The 19,806-nt window shown below is 42.2% G+C and overlaps 3 protein-coding genes across 3 annotated transcripts; 2 read left to right on the forward strand and 1 right to left on the reverse strand.

The window, feature by feature from the left end:
* Positions 1 to 434: 434 nt before the first annotated feature.
* On the forward strand, positions 435 to 1,373 carry LOC130570446 (olfactory receptor 146-like). Its single transcript, XM_057360758.1, has one exon. The coding sequence runs from the start codon at positions 435 to 437 to the stop codon at positions 1,371 to 1,373; it is 939 nt and encodes a 312-aa protein (XP_057216741.1).
* A 1,319-nt stretch (positions 1,374 to 2,692) lies between these two features.
* Positions 2,693 to 4,010, forward strand: LOC130570616 (olfactory receptor 146-like). The gene is made up of 3 exons (XM_057360979.1): positions 2,693 to 3,038; positions 3,168 to 3,606; positions 4,007 to 4,010. The coding sequence occupies exons 1-3, from the start codon at positions 2,693 to 2,695 to the stop codon at positions 4,008 to 4,010; spliced, it is 789 nt and encodes a 262-aa protein (XP_057216962.1).
* Positions 4,011 to 6,693: 2,683 nt separating this feature from the next.
* LOC130570479 (olfactory receptor 6C74-like) lies at positions 6,694 to 8,661 on the reverse strand. Its single transcript, XM_057360803.1, has 2 exons — positions 8,553 to 8,661; positions 6,694 to 8,208 (listed from the first exon to the last, which is right to left on the reverse strand). Exon 2 carries the CDS (start codon positions 8,175 to 8,177, stop codon positions 7,194 to 7,196), a length of 984 nt encoding a protein of 327 aa, XP_057216786.1. The 5' UTR covers positions 8,178 to 8,208; positions 8,553 to 8,661; the 3' UTR covers positions 6,694 to 7,193.
* Positions 8,662 to 19,806: the final 11,145 nt, after the last annotated feature.

Raw genomic sequence — 19,806 nt, forward strand, 5'->3', positions numbered from 1 at the left:
TGCTGTTTGACTTTCAAAAAAGAAACAAACACACAACAGCACTGGGCTGTTACTCATAAACCATTACAATCAGGGCAACAAGTGTTACGCATTAGTTTTTCCCTCTTGGGTGATGACAGCATCAGAGAAACATCGTTGAACTTATTTAAAGGTAACGGCGAGTCATTTTTTCCCAGAGAAGTATAAGTTGTACAGTTTGACTAGTCAATCTTTGTAATTTGCAATAAACAGAGTTGCCTTTTTGTAAATACATTTATATTTATTGATATACAGTACCTACTGTAATAAAGCACAAACATTGTGTGGGGTATTGATTTTGATGTTTGCATTTTGGTGTGTTTGTCTGCTCTATGTACAGTATATCTACAGAGTACCTTTAGCTGAGTGGTAACCCTGGTTGTTTTTCTTTTCACAGGTTGTGTGCACGGCAGCCAATGGACAACCTGACATTCAGACACAGCATCCTCCTAGTGGAGGGACTGAAAGTTACACCTCAGTCTACTTATCCTGTTTTCATCCTTCTTCTCTTGGCTTATATCTTTATCATGGTATCAAACATTGGACTCATAATTATGATCTCAACAGAAAAGAATCTGCAGCACCCTATGCATCTTCTTTTCTGTAATCTACCACTGAATGATATTATGGGATCCACTGTTGTTTTGCCACAGTTAATGCAGGATATTTTAAAAGAGGCCTCAGAGCGATATATCACGTATGTTGAGTGTGTTATTCAAGCTTATTTTGTGCATGTTTTTGCAGTGGCGTGCCATTATGTGCTGATGATCATGGCCTTTGACAGATATGTGGCTATATGCAATCCATTACGATACACATCTATAATGACAAATAAAATGGTGCTTAAACTCTCAGCATTAGCCTGGGGTTTGGCAATATTTTTAGTGACGATTATGTTAGGTCTTACTGTGCGTCTGTCTCGCTGCAGATATAAAATTGAAAATCCTTTCTGTGACAATGCCTCACTGTTTAAACTGTCCTGTGAAAATGTGTCTGTCAATAATGTGTTTGGAATCATTTACACAGTGATTGTTTTCACGCTCTCACTTGGATCTGTATTCATAACGTATATTAAGATTGCTACTGTGTGCATCACCAGCAAAAACAAAGCACTCAACAGCAAAGCCATAAAAACCTGCAGCACTCACATAGCTGTTTATTTAATCATGTTTGTATCTTGTGCCAGTTTTGTTTTTCTCCATCGATTTCCTGAATACTCGGACAGCAGGAAACTAGCTAGTATCATGTTTCACATTGTACCCCCAGGATTAAACCCCTTAGTATATGGTTTACAAACCAAAGAAATAAGAGATAAGATTATACAATTTTGGTGGAGAATAAAAGTAAATCCATAGTTATTTTATGTTGTCAAAATGTAATACATGCACTGTTACTCGCTTTGTATAAAAGCGTCTGCCAAACGCATAAAAGTAATGTAATGTAATAATTTTAAATCTTTATAACAATGTGTTGTATTTAAAAAATGAAAAAGGAAATGTTTTGACAATATTACTGTGTGGAGTTACTTATGCTTGAATGGAAATGCAGCCCATATTTTGTCTTGAAGGGATAGTCCACACAAAAATTAAAATTCTGTCATGATTACTCATCCTCAAGTTGTTCTAAACCTGTATACATTTTTTGTTCTGATGAACACAAAGAAGGATAATTGGATGAATGTTAGCAACTGAGATTGCTGGGGCACCATTGACTACCATAGTAGAAAACATTTTTTGTTTGTTTGTGTTCTGTTAAACACAAAAGAAGATATTTTGATGAATTTTGGAAGACAAACAGTTCTGGGGCACCTTTGACTACCACAGAATTCTCAGTTGCTAACATTCTTTTAAACACTTAAATATATTTAAGATTATCGGTCAGACTGTTATAAGCGATGTGCTTCTTGTCTATTAGGTTTATTCAGCGTGCTGGAGCAGAAATACGGCGTCTTGTCTCCGTGCTGATATCGACATCCAGCCTATACTGAAATGAAGTTAATTTAGTAGTGTGTTTTGTAGATATTTAAATATTGGTATTCATTCATTAAATATTTTTTGTTTTTTTGTTGCGTTATAAATAAAGAAAACCATACGGAGATCCTTACATCATTTCATTGTTCATTACAAAATATAAGCAACTTATAGGCCTACATTTTTTTTTTAACAAAAAAAATGAATTATCTGCTTTTTGGTAGCTACGTATATACTAGTGTTGTGGGAGTTTAGTTTTTCACTAAATTTTGCTGTTTGACTTTCAAAAAAGAAACAAACACACAACAGCACTGGGCTGTTACTCATAAACCATTACAATCAGGGCAACAAGTGTTACGCATTAGTTTTTCCCTCTTGGGTGATGACAGCATCAGAGAAACATCGTTGAACTTATTTAAAGGTAACGTCGAGTCATTTTTTCCCAGAGAAGTATAAGTTGTACAGTTTGACTAGTCAATCTTTGTAATTTGCAATAAACAGAGTTGCCTTTTTGTAAATACATTTATTTTTATTGATATACAGTACCTACTGTAATAAAGCAAAAACATTGTGTGGGGTATTGATTTTGATGTTTGCATTTTGGTGTGTTTGTCTGCTCTATGTACAGTATATCTACAGAGTACCTTTAGCTGAGTGGTAACCCTGGTTGTTTTTCTTTTCACAGGTTTTGTGCACGGCAGCCAATGGACAACCTGACATTCAGACACAGCATCCTCCTAGTGGAGGGACTGAAAGTTACACCTCATTCTACTTATCCTGTTTTCATCCTTCTTCTCTTGGCTTATATTTTTACTATGGTATCCAACATTACACTTATAGTTCTCATCTCAACAGAGAAGAATCTGCAGCACCCTATGCACTTTCTGTTCTGTAATCTGCCACTGAATGATATACTAGGAACCACTGTCATTTTGCCTCGGTTAATGCAGGACGTTTTAAGGGACACCTCAGAGCGTCATATTACATATATGGATTGTGTTACTCAAGCTTATTTTGTTCATGTATTTATTGTAGCATGTCACTATGTGCTGATTATAATGGCTTTTGACAGATACGTGGCTATATGTAATCCGTTACGATATTCCGCTATAATGACCAACAAAATGGTGGTTAAACTATTAGTATCTGCCTGGGGTTTGTCAGTTCTTCTGGTGACTATTATGTTAGGCCTCACCATACGTCTGTCTCACTGCAGATATAAAATTGAAAATCCTTTCTGTGACAATGCATCACTGTTTAAACTGTCCTGTGAAAATGTGTCTGTCAATAATGTGTTTGGAATTGTTTATACTGTAGCTGTGCTCTGCTTTTCAGCAATTACTATATTTATAACATATGTCAAGATTGCTACTGTATGCAAAAGTAGCAAAAACAAAGCATTCAACAGCAAAGCCATCAAAACCTGTAGTACTCATTTAGCTGTTTATTTAATCATGTTTATTTCTGGAGCTACAATGGTTTTTCTTCATCGTTTTCCTGAATACTCGGACAGCAGGAAACTGACAAGTATAATGTTTCATATTGTACCACCAGGATTAAACCCTTTAGTGTATGGTTTACAAACCAAAGAAATACGACAAAAGATTGCAAAGCATTGGTGGAAAAAGATTTTTTTTTTCTGTGTGAATTAATATATTTTTTTGTGTAATATGCTTTAAATTGAAATATTGTAACCTGCAGTTTTATTTTATCTTGTCTTTAAAAATTAATAATAATGATTTTGCAATGACATATTCTAGATGTTTGTTTGTAAGTATTTTCTGACTGTTATGGTATAGGCAAAAAATGTAGATAATTTTCCAATTACAAATTTGTAATACGTTATAATTTTATATTTTAGTTTTATATAATTAAATATTAAGCCTATTGTAATTTCATATTCAGCATGAACAGAAGACAGGGCCGTATCTTCTGACATCACATTTGTTCATTTCAGCATTTCAACATGTTGATCTGTAACTCATCTTATGCTTCCACATCATAATCTCATGTTAAAGGTAAATTGTGTTCAGTGAGTCCATGTCTGAAAATGATAAGATCAGATCCCCTATCTGTTTAGATTACACGTTTTAGATGGGTTTATGTTTAGTAAACGAATGCATTAGCTTACCCATGCTACCCTGCACTCACGGCACACACTGAAAAGACTTGTGGAAACTCAAAAAATTGTGGAAGAAAATGTAGATATGGAAAAAGTGTTATTCCCTCAATTTGGTCAAAAGTAACTAATAATACATGTGGCAAGCTAGCTAAGGGGAGAGTCAAGTCATTTTGCAATGACTTCATGCACGTCCCTGCCTGGTGTATGAAATCAAAGTACAACAAAAGTCTGTAAAGTTACTTTACTAAACAGAGCATGAGCTCTCACAGTGCTTGGATGTCAATGTCATACGCTAGTCTGTCTGCATATCAGGGCCGTTGCTAGACTTAAAGCTCTACTGTGGCACAGGCCCCCATGACTTTTTCTATCACTTTTTTCTTAAAAACTTGCTGTGTGCAAGTATGCAATGCAATGCACTATACAAACTTCCCTTGCTTAAACCACTATTCCTACAGTGCAACAATACTGGGGAATGTAAACATTTATTATTTAAAAAGTATTTAAGTATGTTCAACATTATCACACACAAACATCAAGAATCAGCAAATGAATCTTAACAATGGTAACATGTTTCATGCTGTAATGCATCATACAAAACTCATTCATGACTCCCAGAATGCATTGCAGCATGAAGCATTTCACTGTTGTTGAGGTTCATATGTGGATTCTTGATGTCTGTATGTGGGCAAGTATGACAGGATTTCAATGGGCTTGGTCTGCTTTAAAACGGGTTCAATTTTCTCTAATGAAGCTGTGCTGTTTTTTCTTAATTATTTGCATTACAGCTATATAAATCACTCAAAAGATCAATAAATTAACCCACTAAATGATGATTGTGTACTTATTAAGCAGTCAACAGCATATAATATAATTTTCTCCTGATTTTCACGCCATAACAAACTAAGCTACAGCTGTCAGAAAGAAACTAACTTTTAAAAAATCAAGAGTCAAACTGTCCAACTAAAACAAACACTGTTCACCATAATGGTGACATCAAACAGAAAAAACAGTTCATTCTCAATAATATAAATATGTAAAGATGTTAATGCACAGCATAATCGCCAGTGACAAAAAAGGTCTCATTAACTCTCAGTGTTTATATAATCCACATTTTGAGAGTGTGGATTATATATACACTGTGAGTGTTAATTTGTCATTTTTTAACACTGGCGATTTTACTGTGTGTGGTGTTTGTGGGATTGTGGCTGAAGTCAGTTTTAGTTTTTGTGTTCTATTTCTTTCTGTTCTTGTTGTTTCTGTGTTCATGAGTGATTCTGCTTGTTATCACTTCATTATATCTTTAACTACAACATTCAGTGTTACATTTCGCAGCCTGCAGTATGCACACTAAGCAGTGTTCATTTCATCTGGGCTAACCCATGTGGGGCCTACATGGAACCCACGAATAAAACCAGCTGAGGCCCAGCTATATACGAAGTCGAGGGCTGCTTCCGCAAGCGTCGGTAGCACAGTAGCAAATCCCCCCATTCACTTCTATTGTAACTAATGAAAGTCAATGGGGGGCTGTTAACAACATTCTTCAAATATCTTCTTTTGTGTTCTGGGACAGAATGAAAGTCATTCAGGTTTGAAATGACAAGAGGGCGTGTAAATGATGACAGATTTTTCATTTTAAAGGTGAACTACTCCTTTAAGATTGTGTTTTATTCTGATCACAAACAGTAGCACAGTTTGCATGACTATTATAACTATTGGTTATGTTGGTTATTTGATTGATCAATCTACAATTTAATAATGCTGACGAAAAGCTAAAACTTTTTTAGAAAAATAAACGTTTTTCAAATACTTGTGTGGGCAATTTACATGTATGGATTTTGGCATCTGCTTTCATCCAAAGCAACATAAGCGAAACATTCAGTCCTAACAGCATATTCCTAAACAGACACACAGGCACACAAAAATTCTAACTGAATAAATCATGTCATGATTTCCAAATAATTTTGAACTTTACGTTTGTTTTTCTTGCTAATTACTAGTGACTCTTGCAATCATATAGATATGAATAGGAATAGTATGTCATTAACAATAGTCTGAATGATTTAATAAACCACTAGACCACTGAAAAAAAACTCTTGTTGCAAAGCTGTAGTCCTGTTTTAGTATATTTTGTGGCCCAAGTTTCTAAGGCGGATTGTCCGATTTGTTCATCGCTGTACTGCAGTGATATACAGTATAATTATACAGTACAATCATAACATGAACTAACAATAAGCAACATCATTACAGTCTTAAATTTTAGGGCAAGTCATTGCAAGTTTATTTATATAGCACATTTCATACACAAAGGTAACTCAAGATGCTTTACATAGAGATAATCCAGCTGTAGACATCAGCCCCTTTTAAAAAAATATTTTATTAAAGATGCATTAAAACTTTGTTTTCATGTTGTATAGTATAGTGGTTCTCAAACTGGGGACCCCAAGATGGATCCACGGGGGCATTATATGAAATATAAAAATGTATCATCAATTTTATGCAATCAAACATCATAAAAATAAGACCACCAACCAAAAGTATTGATGTTCCAGCATTGTTTTTGGTTTAATTAAAATTCTAAGTTTAAGATTATACGTTTTATTTGGGGGGCCGCAAAGAGATGCACAAAGGGGGCCTTACAATGAAAAAGTATAGTTGTACTAAGGTTATAAATTGAAGATCAGATTTGAGAAAAATTACACCCGATATGTGCACAAAGCTTGATTCAAGGTCCATAAAAATGACAACAGAATATTACCCCAAGAGAGGATCAACAAATATTAACATTTAACAGATATGCATTCAATGTATTCTTTATTTCCTGCAAGTTTTTTGTTTCTCTACTCATTTGTTTTGTAGAATAAAATCCATATTCTCTGATATGCTGTGGTTTGCCTTTTTTGCCGAATAATTTTGTCCAATAAATACCTTAAAACCATTTTATTCAAATGGTTTACTCTTACCTGGGGGTACTTTGACCACCACACATAATGAATAAAAATACCAGTAACAATTAAAAAATCCTTCAAAACGCTATTATTTAAAATAGCAATTAATGTTAACTGATGGAGCCTTATTGTAAAGTGTTACAGAACAACAGATGTGTTTATTTCACATGTAATGGAGGGCACTGTTTTCCTGACTTTAGGCTTATGTGAAGCAGTTGTACATTTGGAAAACACTCGCTTTATTGCATCTTGCAGCTCTTTGTTCCTTAAGCTGTAAATGATGGGATTCAATAGAGGCGTCAGCATGCTGTAAAGCACAGCAATGATTATACGAACCTCGGGGTCAAATTTTGCCACCCGATAGGAAATATACACGAACGTGGCTGACAAGTACGCAATGCACACCACTATTAGGTGGGACACACACGTGGCTAGAGCTTTAAGCTGATCTGCCGTGTTCATTTTTCGGAGCGCTCTGCCGATACAAATATACGAAGTTAAGATTAGAAGGAACGAACTGATAATCCCAAGGAGAGCGTTAGTTAGAGCCAAAATGCTGTTCCTAGTGGTGTCAGTACAGGCTAGGACCACAACAGATGAGTGATCACAAAACATGTGTTTAACCACATTGGGCCCGCAGTAAGGCACCTGAGTAGCCCAGACTGCCGGGGGCAGAACGATAACAACCCCAAAACCCCACGCAACAAACACCAACAGAATACACACGCGCTTGGTCATGATAGTCGTGTACCGCAGGGGGTTGCAAATGGCTACGTAGCGATCAAAAGCCATCGCGGTCAGCATAGCACGCCCCGTCACTGCCATAGAAAGAAAAAAGTACATTTGTAGAAAGCATCCTGTTTTCGAGATGGTTTTGACTCCGGTCAGCATCACAGACAGCATCTTGGGCATGGTCACCGATGTGTATATCACATCAGAGAAGGACAGATTGTGAAGGAAAAAGTACATGGGGGTGTTGAGCTTGGGGTCGGTCCGAACGAGGTAGATGATCATGCTGTTTCCGCTCAGAATAGAAATGTAGACGGTGAAGACAAAGGGAAGCATGGATTGATCCTTCAGGCCATCCAGGATGAAGAATTCAACAGGCCGGCTGCTGTTCATAGTGAGGATGTTTAAGCGAGCAGATCCTGACCTGGTTGAGAACACAAATGTGAGATATAATGGTAAAACCAAGCATAATGGAAATTATGTCACAGATCAACATCTTGCATAATAAAGTGTTTGCTCCTTAAGTTAAGTAAAATTAAAAAAGAGAGCTGTTTTTTAACTGTGCATTAAAAATGCACAATAGTCTTTGAATTAACTAACAATACAAAGATTAATAAAATGGTGTTCTTTCACTAATGTTACTGAATGAGACATGTTTCGAAAACATAAAATAATGATTAAGCTTCTTCTGGATATGCAGAGAAATCCCACTAACCTTACAATCAAATATTAAGTTTAACTATTTAAATGGTTATTGATATTACTTACAAATAGGGTCCCCAGTAAAAGTTTCTGAAGCAACAGAGTCACTAGGATGTTGTCATGCTGGTGTAGTCCTGTCTGACTAACATAAAACACAGAAGGCCTTTTAAATGCTTTGGTTGAAGGAGGATAAGATGGACTTTTTTCATACTAATGCTAAACTTTATATTCAATGCCTAGATGATGTTATGCATTCTGTACCCTTGACAGCATCTCTCATGGCGCATCATTAAAAAATGCAATATTATATGTTATATAGGATATTAAGGACAGCTGGGTTTATAATTATGTATACAGATATTTAAGTGTATATTCAGTATATTCAGAAGTGTAAATTTAGACTTCATAAGTAGCCTATTTATTCTGTTTTTTTTATAAATGCTTCATGTTTAAAGGGGAGACCAATAGTAAGCTGTTTAATGTAAAGTTCCAATGTGACAACATATCCCATGTACCCTGCTCTTGGTGCGTGTTGGTACAATGAAAAAGTATTTTATTTTTACTGAATGTTTAAAAACTATTTTATTGTAAAGACTGAAAGATTGACTTTCATTTATTTATTAAATAGACTTTACACTGTTTATTTGTGCATGTTTAAAAAAAAACAGTGACCTCTGCCATAGATTTTTTTACACTGATCTTGTAATACAACACCTGCGGTCACAGGAAGAAAAGCAGTTCTGTATACATTCTTCCACTTGTAAAAATATTTCTGACTGTGGACTGGCAGAAACCTTCAGTCATTCTTACTGTAGCGAGGAAGGCAGGACGAGAGCCATGGGGCAGGAAGGCGGGGCCGCTGGCGTGAGTGATAATGAGTATCAGCTGTATGCGCACCGGTCCCGCATGCCTCACGGCGGAGCTCGGGAGCATAAGAGGACGAGCGACGGGACTGCCGATGAGAGAGGACCGGGCCCGGACATATGTTAAGTTTTGTTTAAGTTTGTTTATGTTCGTGTTGCCGGCAGTCGTCCGTGAGGGGCTGCCGGCCTGTTTTATTGCTGTTTATTGTTTATTTATTTTGAATTAAAATGTTTGATTGTTCGCCGGTTCCCGCCGCCTTTCTTCCGTTTTATTGAACCTCATTATCACTCACGCCACCGGCCCTGCCTTCCTGCCCCACGGCTCTCATCCCGCCTTCCTCGCTACACTTACCATACAACATTTTCTTTGTAAGCTTGTACTTGTACATTGCTTCCATTGTTTCCCTCATCTGTAAGTCGCTTTGGATAAAAGCGTCTGCTAAATTACTTAATGTAAATGTAATGTACTCTAAAACCTTTAAAAAACGTCTTACCTCAGTTCCCTGGTGGAGGAAATGAGACGTTGTGTCGAACCAACAGATGGGGTTCGCTCTTGAGAACCAATCGTCTTCTGACTATTTGGAAAAGGCCAATGAAATTGGCGAATGAAATTTGCATGCCGGACTCCGCCCCAGACATCCGGGTATAAAAGGAAGCCGGCGTGTTCATTCATTCACCTTTTGGGCTGAGGAGCCTGAGAGCATCTCTCGACCACTGTGGTGGGCAGCCAGCGTTGTGGCATAAAGGACACAATGTCTCGTTCCCTCCATCAGGGAACTGAGGTTACATACGGGCGGGGGCCCGTCCACCGCCCCGACACTGCGTGCCCGTTGCACACGGCACCCCAACCCTGCAGGGAGGCATCCGTCGTTACCACGACGTGCCTCGAGACCTGCCCTAGGGGGACTCCCGTCCGTAAAAAGGTAATTGAAGACCAGGGGGTCAGGGTGCGCCGGCAGAAAGGCGTGATGACCATACGCCTGCTGCCGGTGTGCCACACTCTCCAGGGAACCCGACTCTGTAGCCAGTGTTGGAGCGGTCACATGTGCATCAACCCGAGGGGGACCACCCCCGCCGAGGATGCCATGTGTCCCAGGAGCCTATGAAATTGTTTCAGGGGGACCGCTGACTGCCTCAAGTGCTTCAGGCAGTTCAACACCGACTGAGCGCGCTCTGTGGTCAGTCGCGTTGTCATGGAGACAGAGTTGAGTTCCATACCGAGAAAGGAGATGCTCTGCACGGGGGAGAGCTTTCTCTTTTCCCAGTTGACCTGTAGCCCCAAACGGTCTAGATGCCAGAGCACCAGGTCCCTGTGTGTACAGAACAGATCTAGCGAGTGTGCCAAGCTGAGCCAGTCGTCGAGATAGTTCAGTACCCGCACACCTCTCTCCCTGAGGGGAGCAATGGCGGCCTCCACGACCTTCGTGAAGACTTGTGGGGACAGGGACAGACCGAAGGGGAGGACCCTGTACTGATATGCCCACCCCCCGAAAGCGAACCGTAGGAACGGCCGATGACGAGGGAAAATCGAGACATGGAAGTACGCGTCCTTCAGGTCGATTGCCATGAACCAATCCTGACGTCTGACAGACACCAGGATGTGCCTCTGTGTGAGCATCCTGAACGGCAGCTTGTGTAGGTGTCTGTTCAGGGTACGCAGATCCAGAATGGGGCGCAACCCCCCGCCTTTCTTGGGGACAATGAAGTACGGGCTGTAAAACCCGCTGAACATCTCGGCTAGAGGGACGGGCTCGATCGCTTCCTTCGCCAGAAAGGTGGCGACCTCGGCCCGAAGCACGGGAGCATCCTCCCCTCTGACTGAGAAACTTGGGCGGGCGTCTGGTGAATTGGATCGCGTAGCCGAGACGGATCGTCCTCCCTAGCCACCGTGACGGCCTGGGAAGCTGTAGCCAGGCTCCCAGGAACCGAGACAGGGGGACTAGGCGTTCGATCTGCTTTATCGTCACCCCAGGGGGTCGTTCGATGGCGGGCAGTGCGGATCCCTCGCCCCCTGGGAGGAGGTCGGCTCTGCTGACTTACCTGCCTGGCGATGACGCAGCTCAACGCGATGTCTGAGTGAGAGTGCTGAGGGCTGCTGAGTGTGCTCGACGCTGTGTCTCGCAACGACACAACGTCGAGCTGCCGACCACCGTCGTGCAGAGGGTGAGAGCGGCTGTAATTCTGACCCGAAGAGAGAGGAAACTCTTTTTGTGAGTATGTGGGCGCTAGGCCCCCGGAGGGGCCCAGCAGATGCTGAGACGGGGCAGGAACCATCCCAATCCGGCTGCCCAGCGATGGAATGGCTGGGGGCGGGCCCGATGGTACACACAATCTCCCTGGGGTCCTCCCGTCAGGGCTGCTTTTGCTTCCGCGACGGCTGCTGACGGGGCGGTGGCTTCCTCTTCGACGCCCTGTTCTGGGAGGCCACCTTCCTAGGGGGCGCTGCAGCCAGAGCCGGCGACGAGGAGGGCCCGGGCTGCTGGGAAGCAGATGCCGCACGGGCCGAGTCGCGGCAGGGCAGGATGTGCTTAATGGCCTCCGTCTGCTTCTTCACCGTCGAGAACTGCTGGGAGAAGTCCTCGACGGTATCACCAAACAGTGTAGAAATACTGTTGTATTGCTTAAAAAGTGCTTAAAAGTGAATATGAACTTGTTTTCTTGCAGCATGTGAGGTCTGAAAAAATGCAGAGAATCTTTTCTGTTATTTTCACCTGTTTCTCTAGTTTTCATTTTCTGCAAATAAATGCAAAAATAAACAATATTTGTCTTTGAAATTTGGGCAGAATATTTTCAGTAGTTCACAGAATGAAAGAAAATTATTATTTTACCTAAACACATACCTATAAATAGTAAATTCAAAAAAACTGAAATGGTGCTTTGAATACTTTGTATAATCAAAGTTAATTACGTGCATAATAAAAAAAACATATTTAATATTTAATTATTTGAATGTCAGATGGATATTTTTGGAGGGGCCCGAGAACAATCTGTGGGGGAAATGGTCACTCTAGACCCGGTCCTGTGGTTTTTGATTTTATTTATTTTATATAATTTTTTGAAAGACACAGAATACAATATACAACTTAAGGCCTCTTATCCCAAACATATTTTTCAGTTGTATGGCAGATGTAAACGTTAATGGCTGATGAAACAGGAAATTTAACTATGACTTGGGCTCCATCTTGTGTTGAAAAACAACAATTGCTGCACTATTTATGTAAATAATGTATGCAGTTTCAACAAACTGCAGGTTGAAATAAGTTGCTCTGTAGTATTTTACATATGAGTGATATGAAACCATTCTGTTTCGATGGTATCTTAATAAGTTAGAGAATTGTCTGTACCAGTATAGGCTAATGATAAACAATAAACCTATAAACTGCTATTTAAATTATAATAAGGTGGGGTTCTGGAATCTTCGATTTAAGTTTTGTATATAAACAAATCTAATAAAGATCATTGGCATCACTGATGGGAGATGTGATTTATACCTGACTTCATGTCTTCCCATTATGAGCAGGATATTGCACCTACACGTCAGTTTGGAGAGGAATCCTCTATATGACCTTTTTCCAAACTGCTCTGCCATGACACGCATGAGCACTCTTAATTACTTTAATCGAGGTTTCTCCTGAGTCAGCAGGAACTGTTGAACTGTAGCCACGGCTAAACTGCAAAGCTAGAGACCAGCTTCCCCTCCCAGCTGTAGATATGAGCAAACCATCTACTCTGTAAGAACTGGAGCCTTCCATTCACATCCCCATTCATTTCAATGGATATATAAACAAATAAAAAGTAAATAAAAAAGATTTGGTATATATTTTACAATTATCATTTTTGAAAATATTTTAAGCATGGGGGGGGCTAGTGGGGAGATATTTGGAAACTTTCAGGGAAGGTCTGCCATCACAGACCAAGCAGACACATTTGATAAGCCCTGCCTGATGAATAATATACAGTAAATTAAGTTTTACATCTGTATAATCCCTCCTGTCATCTCCATTAAAGCCAAGAGCTCATTAACCTTATGATGGCTGTGAAAGCACACAGAGAAAATGTTAAATGGTGGGGTGTGAAAAATAATTAATATATCATGTTGTGGTTTGTTGATTATGGTAAAATTGGCCTCTACATTAAATCTATAATTTCTGACTCTATCATTCACCCCTCTCCCCACTCAGCCTCTGAAGTTAAGTGACTTCAAATGAGCCAATGAGGTTACTGTAATTAAATACATCAAAGGCCATCATGAGCACATTATTTAAGGTAAAGAGTAAGAAATTTTCCGGTTCCGATTCCATTTAAATTAAATATTATTTTTTACTATTTTATCTTAATTGAATGTAGTGTTGCTGACTGTAAGGTAAGTAATGTTGAGTAATGCTAATCCATCAATCACATGTGCTTTAAAATCAGTAACATCCAAATAGTCTGATGAGGGCTCAGATACTTGCTCATTTCCCTAAATTAACGGAATATCAAACAAAATAAATAAAATTTTGTTTTAAAATGTTAACTGTCATACACATTCTATGTACACATTACATAAAGTCTCTATTTTACAAATAATTATGCAGCCAGGAGAGAGTGAGATGCAGTGAGTGCTTTCCACATGTTTAACATTTAAAATGTATGAAAATAAGTATTTTCCATCATTTTGTTTATCACTCTTGAAATGATCTGTACACTAAATAATCTAACCCTCTTATGTACATAACAATAGCAGTCTATTTGGTGGTCCATACAGGTTGATCAGTATGTAAATGACAATTTGAAACAAGTATAATATAATTTAGTGGTGGCACGAGCATGCTGCCAGTATGTGCATAGTCAAACAAAACAACAAGCACAGTTTTCAAAGACACGAGTGCGCATAAAGGAAAACATTGTGTTCAGCAAGAGAAGGAGCGACGCGTCTTTGGGGTGCCTGTACAGTCAACGATGTCTTCGGCAAAGATGCGGCGTGACGCGTCTGTGGGGTGCGCGCACATTCATGGAAACTGATGTGTTCGGCAGTTAAAGGCGTGGCGCTTCTGTGGAGTGCGTGTACAGTCATTGAAAACAATGTTTTCAGTGATTAAAGAAGCGGCGCTGCGTTTCTGTATGGTTTTTGGGAAACGGTGGCGCAAGGCTGCTCACAGCGCTTGGCCACGCATCGCACCAGAACCGTTTTTGGAACCAAAACTTATAAAATGCTCGGATAAGAACCGGTTCTCGGTTCCCAACCCTGCTCATAAAGCATTTAATTATATTTAAATAGACATGCTAGAACGTCAAGGCCACACACACTACGTTACACATGACAGGATAATATTTAAAGGGGGTTGGGGGTAATTTTGGGTCAGGATCTATTTTACCTAACTTCCACGTGTCTACCCCCTTTAAATTTATGCATGTATGCAGGTATAGCCAGAAACAATTAGTTTGATGCATGCACACAAGCAACACTGTATGTCTCATGAAGCATTTATTCATATTTACATAGACATGCTAGAATGTCAAGGCCACACACACTACATGTTACACATGACAGGATAATATTTCAAGGGGGGGTCATTTTGGGGCTGGATCTGTTTTACCTAACTGCCACGTTTCTACCCCCTTTACAAATGCATGGGTGCACTTATTATTATTATTACTTTATTATTCCCTTTACGGGAAATTTGTTTTGGGCAATGTAGGTAAAGGTAAAGCTGTACTAACAAGTTCCAATATAAATAACAATCATCCATAAACAAAACCCTCACACAGTCCCATCCTTTGCATTTGAGTTGAACAACCTTATAGCCAGAGGAACAAAAGAGTTTTTATAATGGTTGTATCGGAACCTTAGAGTATGAAAAGTCGACCAGACAGAAGTAGTTCAAATTCTTGATGGAGCACATGAAAAGGGTCCTGAATCACTTTATTTGCCTGTTTCAGCACATGCTGGTTAAAAAGAGACTGAAGATTGGGGAAATCCCCCAGACCAACCACTTTCATTGCTGTACACACCAAACGATGCAGCTGAGATCTAGCAGTAACTTTCAGATTACCAAACCAGGGCACTACGCCATACAGTAAGATTGAATACAGGCATGATAGAACAATAACATGACTCTCTGAGCAACTCCAAACAGTCTGAGGCTTTGTAGAAAGTACCATTTCTGTTGCACCCTTCTCCCCAAGTTATCCACATGCCTCTCCCAAGAAAGTTTAGTATCAATTATCAAACCCAAGTATTTATATGAAGCAACCTGTCTAACAGGCTCATTGTATATCATGATATGTAAATGGCTGCCTAATAATTCCTGATTAAAGATCATTTCCTCCGTTTTGCTAGCATTAATTACAAGACTATGTTCTCTCCTCTATGTAACAAAGTTAGCAATCTCTTTAGTATAATGCAGAATATCCCCATTTTTATACAGACGACCTAAAAGGGCAGTATCATCTGAGAATTTAACCACAATATACCCCTGTGGTTCCTATATTCATTTGTGTCATGATCCTGCCTCACCTTATTATGCTTTTCTAGTCTTGTGGCAGGGTCATGACAGTCCCACGTGTTTTGCGTGCCAGCACATGGTCATTGTTTGACCATGCGCTCGCTTGTCTCGTCTCCTGACCCCGCCCCCTCGTTTCCTCGTTTAGTTTCCCATCACTGTTTCATTCCCCACACCTGCCTCTTGTAATTAACCCTTGTTAGTTTCCCCTATTTAATGCCCTTGTGTTTGCTGTCCTGTGCTGTTTCGTTTTGTATTGTAGTCTTCTTGGTCCTGTTGCCTTTTGAACCTTGTACCTGCCTTATCTTTGCCTTGTTCCATTTATTAGTGAGTTTGGTTGCTTTTGGTTTCAGTTCTTCATAACACTTCATAACAATGCAAGTTAAGGCAACTGGGCGATAGTCATTGTATTCTTGAGGACTGGGTCTTTTATGTAGCCAGAAACAATTAGTTTGATGCATGCACACAAGCAACACTGTATGTTTTATGAGGCATTTATTCATATTTACATAGATATACTAAAATTTAAAGGCTACACACAATACGTGTTACAAAAGACAGGATAATATTTAAAGGGGGTTGGGGGTAATTTTGGATCAGGATCTGTTTTACCTAACTGCCACATTTCTACCCCTTTAAAACTTATGCATGGATGCATATATAGCCAGAAACAAATAGTTTGATGCATGCACACAAGCAACACTGTATGTCTCATGAAGCATTTATTAATATTTACATAGACATTCTAAAATTTCCCTTTCTATTTTTCTCATTGAGCACAGGGGAACGTCTTGGTTATGTATGTAACCTCTGTTCCCTGATGGAGCCCTTGACTTGAGAACCTATTGTCTTCTGACTAGTTTTGAAAAGGCCAATGAAATTGGCGAATAAAATTTGTATGCTGGACTCCGCCCCGGATATCCGGGTATAAAAGGGAGACGGCATGTTGCATTCATTCACCTTTTGTGCTGAGGAGCCTGAGAGCATCTCTCGACTGCTGCAGCGGGCGGCAAGCGTTGTGGCATGAAGGACACAATGTCTTGTTCCCTCCATTAGGGAACAGAGGTTACATACGTAACCAAGACGTTCCCTTTCTGTTGGTCTCTCGACGTTGTGTCAAACCGACAGATGGGGTTGCTATCAAAAACGCCACGGCGCTGTGCTGCGTCACAATCTCTAGCGAAGCGACGCAGACTGGCCTAGGCGTGTCAGACGTGAGCGCTAGCTTGAAATTGTAACCATCCAGTGGAGAGTTAGGGGGTCCCAGAGCTTTGGAAAGGTGAGAAGCCCCTGACACCGGCCATCACAGGTGGAGGCCTTGTTCCTCTAACAGCGAGAAGCCGCCCGGCACCGTAAGGGCCACTGGGGAAGTGCTATTTCCTCACTGAGGAAACGCGCTACGGAGGCCACTTCCTACAGTAAGGAGGAGTTTAGTGGAGACACCAACATGGTCTCACCAGCAGGGGAGAACTCATGGGAGGAATGTGCGGACTGAAGGGAGTACCGCAAAGTGGAGGTCCACCTAGGGGAGGTCATGGGTTACCAAGATGGGAACCAGATCATGAGGATACATCAGACAGAACCACCTTGCTGGGGGGGTTACTTCGTGTGGGGCACTAGGTCCGGTTAGAACTATATGCTAGATAACTCAGCTGATACCTGGCCTACGGAGGCAGGGCTGGTCCGCCCAGCCCGCCACCAGGAAGTGATTAATGATGGATGGAATTCCTATCCATCGGAATGGAAGGGAGGCAGAAAAGGCACACTTTGCCACCTAGCAGGGGGAAAGCGCTTTCGCAGGCGTATGCCCTACCGGCTGCCGGTCTCACCTGTTGGCAAGACTCAGGCTGACACCAGTTCCACGCGGAGGCTGTAGAACCTCGCGAAGGTATTGGGCGTAGCCCAACCCGCAGCTCTGCAGATGTCTGCCAGAGAGGCGCCCTGCGCCAGTGCCCACGAGGAGGCTAAACCCCGGGTGGAGTGTGCACTCACTGCCAGCTGGCACTGGCAGCCTGGGATCGGTACGCCGTAGCAACGGCATCCATGATCCAGTGCGCCAATCTATGTTTGGAGACAGCTCTCTCCTATTGCTGACCTCCAAAACAGACTAAGAGCTGCTCAGAGCTCCCAAAGCTCTGCGTGCGCTCCAAGTAGAGGCGCACCGCGAGTACTGGACACAACATGGATGGGGTTGAGTCTTCCTCCCCAGTGGGGAGCGCCTGCAAGTTCACCACCTGGTCCCGAAAGGGAGTTGTGGGAACTTTGGGCACGTAGCCGGGCTGGGATCTCAGAATAACGTGAGAGTCTCCAGGCCCGAACTCTAGGCTATTAGTGGACATGGAGAATGCTTGTAGATCCCCTACCCTCTTGATGGAGGCGAGCGCCACCAGGGGAGCCATTTTCATCGTAAGAGAAAGAGCAGCATCTCCCAGGGGCTCGAAGTAGGGCCTCTGGAGGCCCGCCAGGACCGCATTGAGGTCCCAAGAGGGTACAGAGTGCGGACGAGGCGGATTCCACCTTCTCGCGCCCCTTAGGAACCTAATGATCAGGTCGTGCTGTCCCAGAGACTTTCCAGCGACTGGTTCGTGATGAGCGGCAATGGCGGCTACATGCACTTCAGTGTGGAAGTGTCCTCTCTCTTGTAGGAAGGACAGCCCTTTCCTGATCGAGCAACTCCGCGGGTCTTCTCCTCAAGAAGAGCACCAGGACGAGAAGAGGTGCCACTTAAAGGCTTACAGCCTCCTAGTGGCAGGGGACCTAGCCTGAGTGATGATCTCATCCACCACCGGGAGGTAGGCCACTCAGGATCTCCTTGTTCCATCCAGGAGCCAGACATGGAGGTTCCAGAGGTCTGGTTCGGATGCCACAATGTGCCCTTCCACTGCGACAAAAGGTCCTTCTTCAGGGGAATCGGCCAGGGAGAGCTGTCGACAGGAGCATTAGCTCTGAGAACCAAGTGCGGTTGGGCCAGTACGGCTCAACTCATATCACTTGATGCTCCTCTTCCCTGACCTTGCACAGGAGCTGTGCAATGAGGCTCACTGGGGGGAAGGTGTACTTCCGCTTGCCCCGTGGCCAGCTGTGTGCTAGGGCATCCATGCCGAGGGGGAGTACCATAGCGGGCAATGGGTGGTGTCCAGGGAGGTGAACAGGTATACCTGTGCCTGCCCTAACTGCACCCAATGAGCTGGACTGCGCGGGGGGTGAAGTCGAAGTCGGGGGTGAAGTCTTTGCGAGGCGTCGACTGATGAGAGAGTGCGTGCCCATTGCACACGGCGCCCCAACCCTGCAGGGAGGCGTCTGTCGTACCACGACATGCATCCCTAAAAAGGTCATTGAAGACCAAGGGGTTAGGGTGCGTCGGCAGAGAGGCGTGACTACACGCTTGCTGCCGGTGTGCCACTCTCCTGGGAACTCGACTCTGTAGCCAGTGCTGGAGCGGTCTCATGTGCATCAACTCGAAAGGGATCACCCCTGCCGAGGACTCCATGTGTCCCAGGAGCCTCTGAAATAGTTTCAGGGGGATCACTGACTGTTGCTTGAAGAGTTTCAAGCAGTTTAGCACTGACTGTGCGCGTCCGTGCTGTCATAGAGACAGAGTCGAGCTCCATACCGAGAAAAAAAGATGCTCTGCACGGGGGAGAGCTTGCTCTTTTCCCGGTTGACCCGTAATCCCAAATGATCTAGGTGCCGAAGCACCAGGTCCCTGTCTGTATACAACAGATCTTGCGAGTGTGCCAAGATGACCCAGTCGTTGAGATAGTTGAGTATGCGCACGCCCCTCTCCCTGGGGGGAGTGAGGGCGGCTTCCACGACCTTCGTGAAGACTCGTGGAGACAGGGACAGACCGAAGGGGATGACCCTGTACTGATATGCCGGCCTTCGCGAGACATAAAAGTAAGTGTCCTTCAGGTCGATTGCCATGAAGCAGTCCTGACATCTAACAGACGTCAGGATGCGCTTCTGCGTGAG

Source organism: Triplophysa rosa, linkage group LG19, assembly GCF_024868665.1.
Source record: "Triplophysa rosa linkage group LG19, Trosa_1v2, whole genome shotgun sequence".
NCBI classification, from domain to species: domain Eukaryota; kingdom Metazoa; phylum Chordata; class Actinopteri; order Cypriniformes; family Nemacheilidae; genus Triplophysa; species Triplophysa rosa.

Coding starts and splice junctions, on each gene's coding strand:
- LOC130570616 (XM_057360979.1), top strand. CDS start 2,693: ATGGACAACCTGACATTCAGACACAGCATCCTCCTAGTGGAGGGACTG. Junction 3,039..3,167: donor TGTAGCATGTCACTATGTGC/TGATTATAATGG, acceptor TTCTGGTGACTA/TTATGTTAGGCCTCACCATA.
- LOC130570446 (XM_057360758.1), top strand. CDS start 435: ATGGACAACCTGACATTCAGACACAGCATCCTCCTAGTGGAGGGACTG.
- LOC130570479 (XM_057360803.1), bottom strand. CDS start 8,177: ATGAACAGCAGCCGGCCTGTTGAATTCTTCATCCTGGATGGCCTGAAG.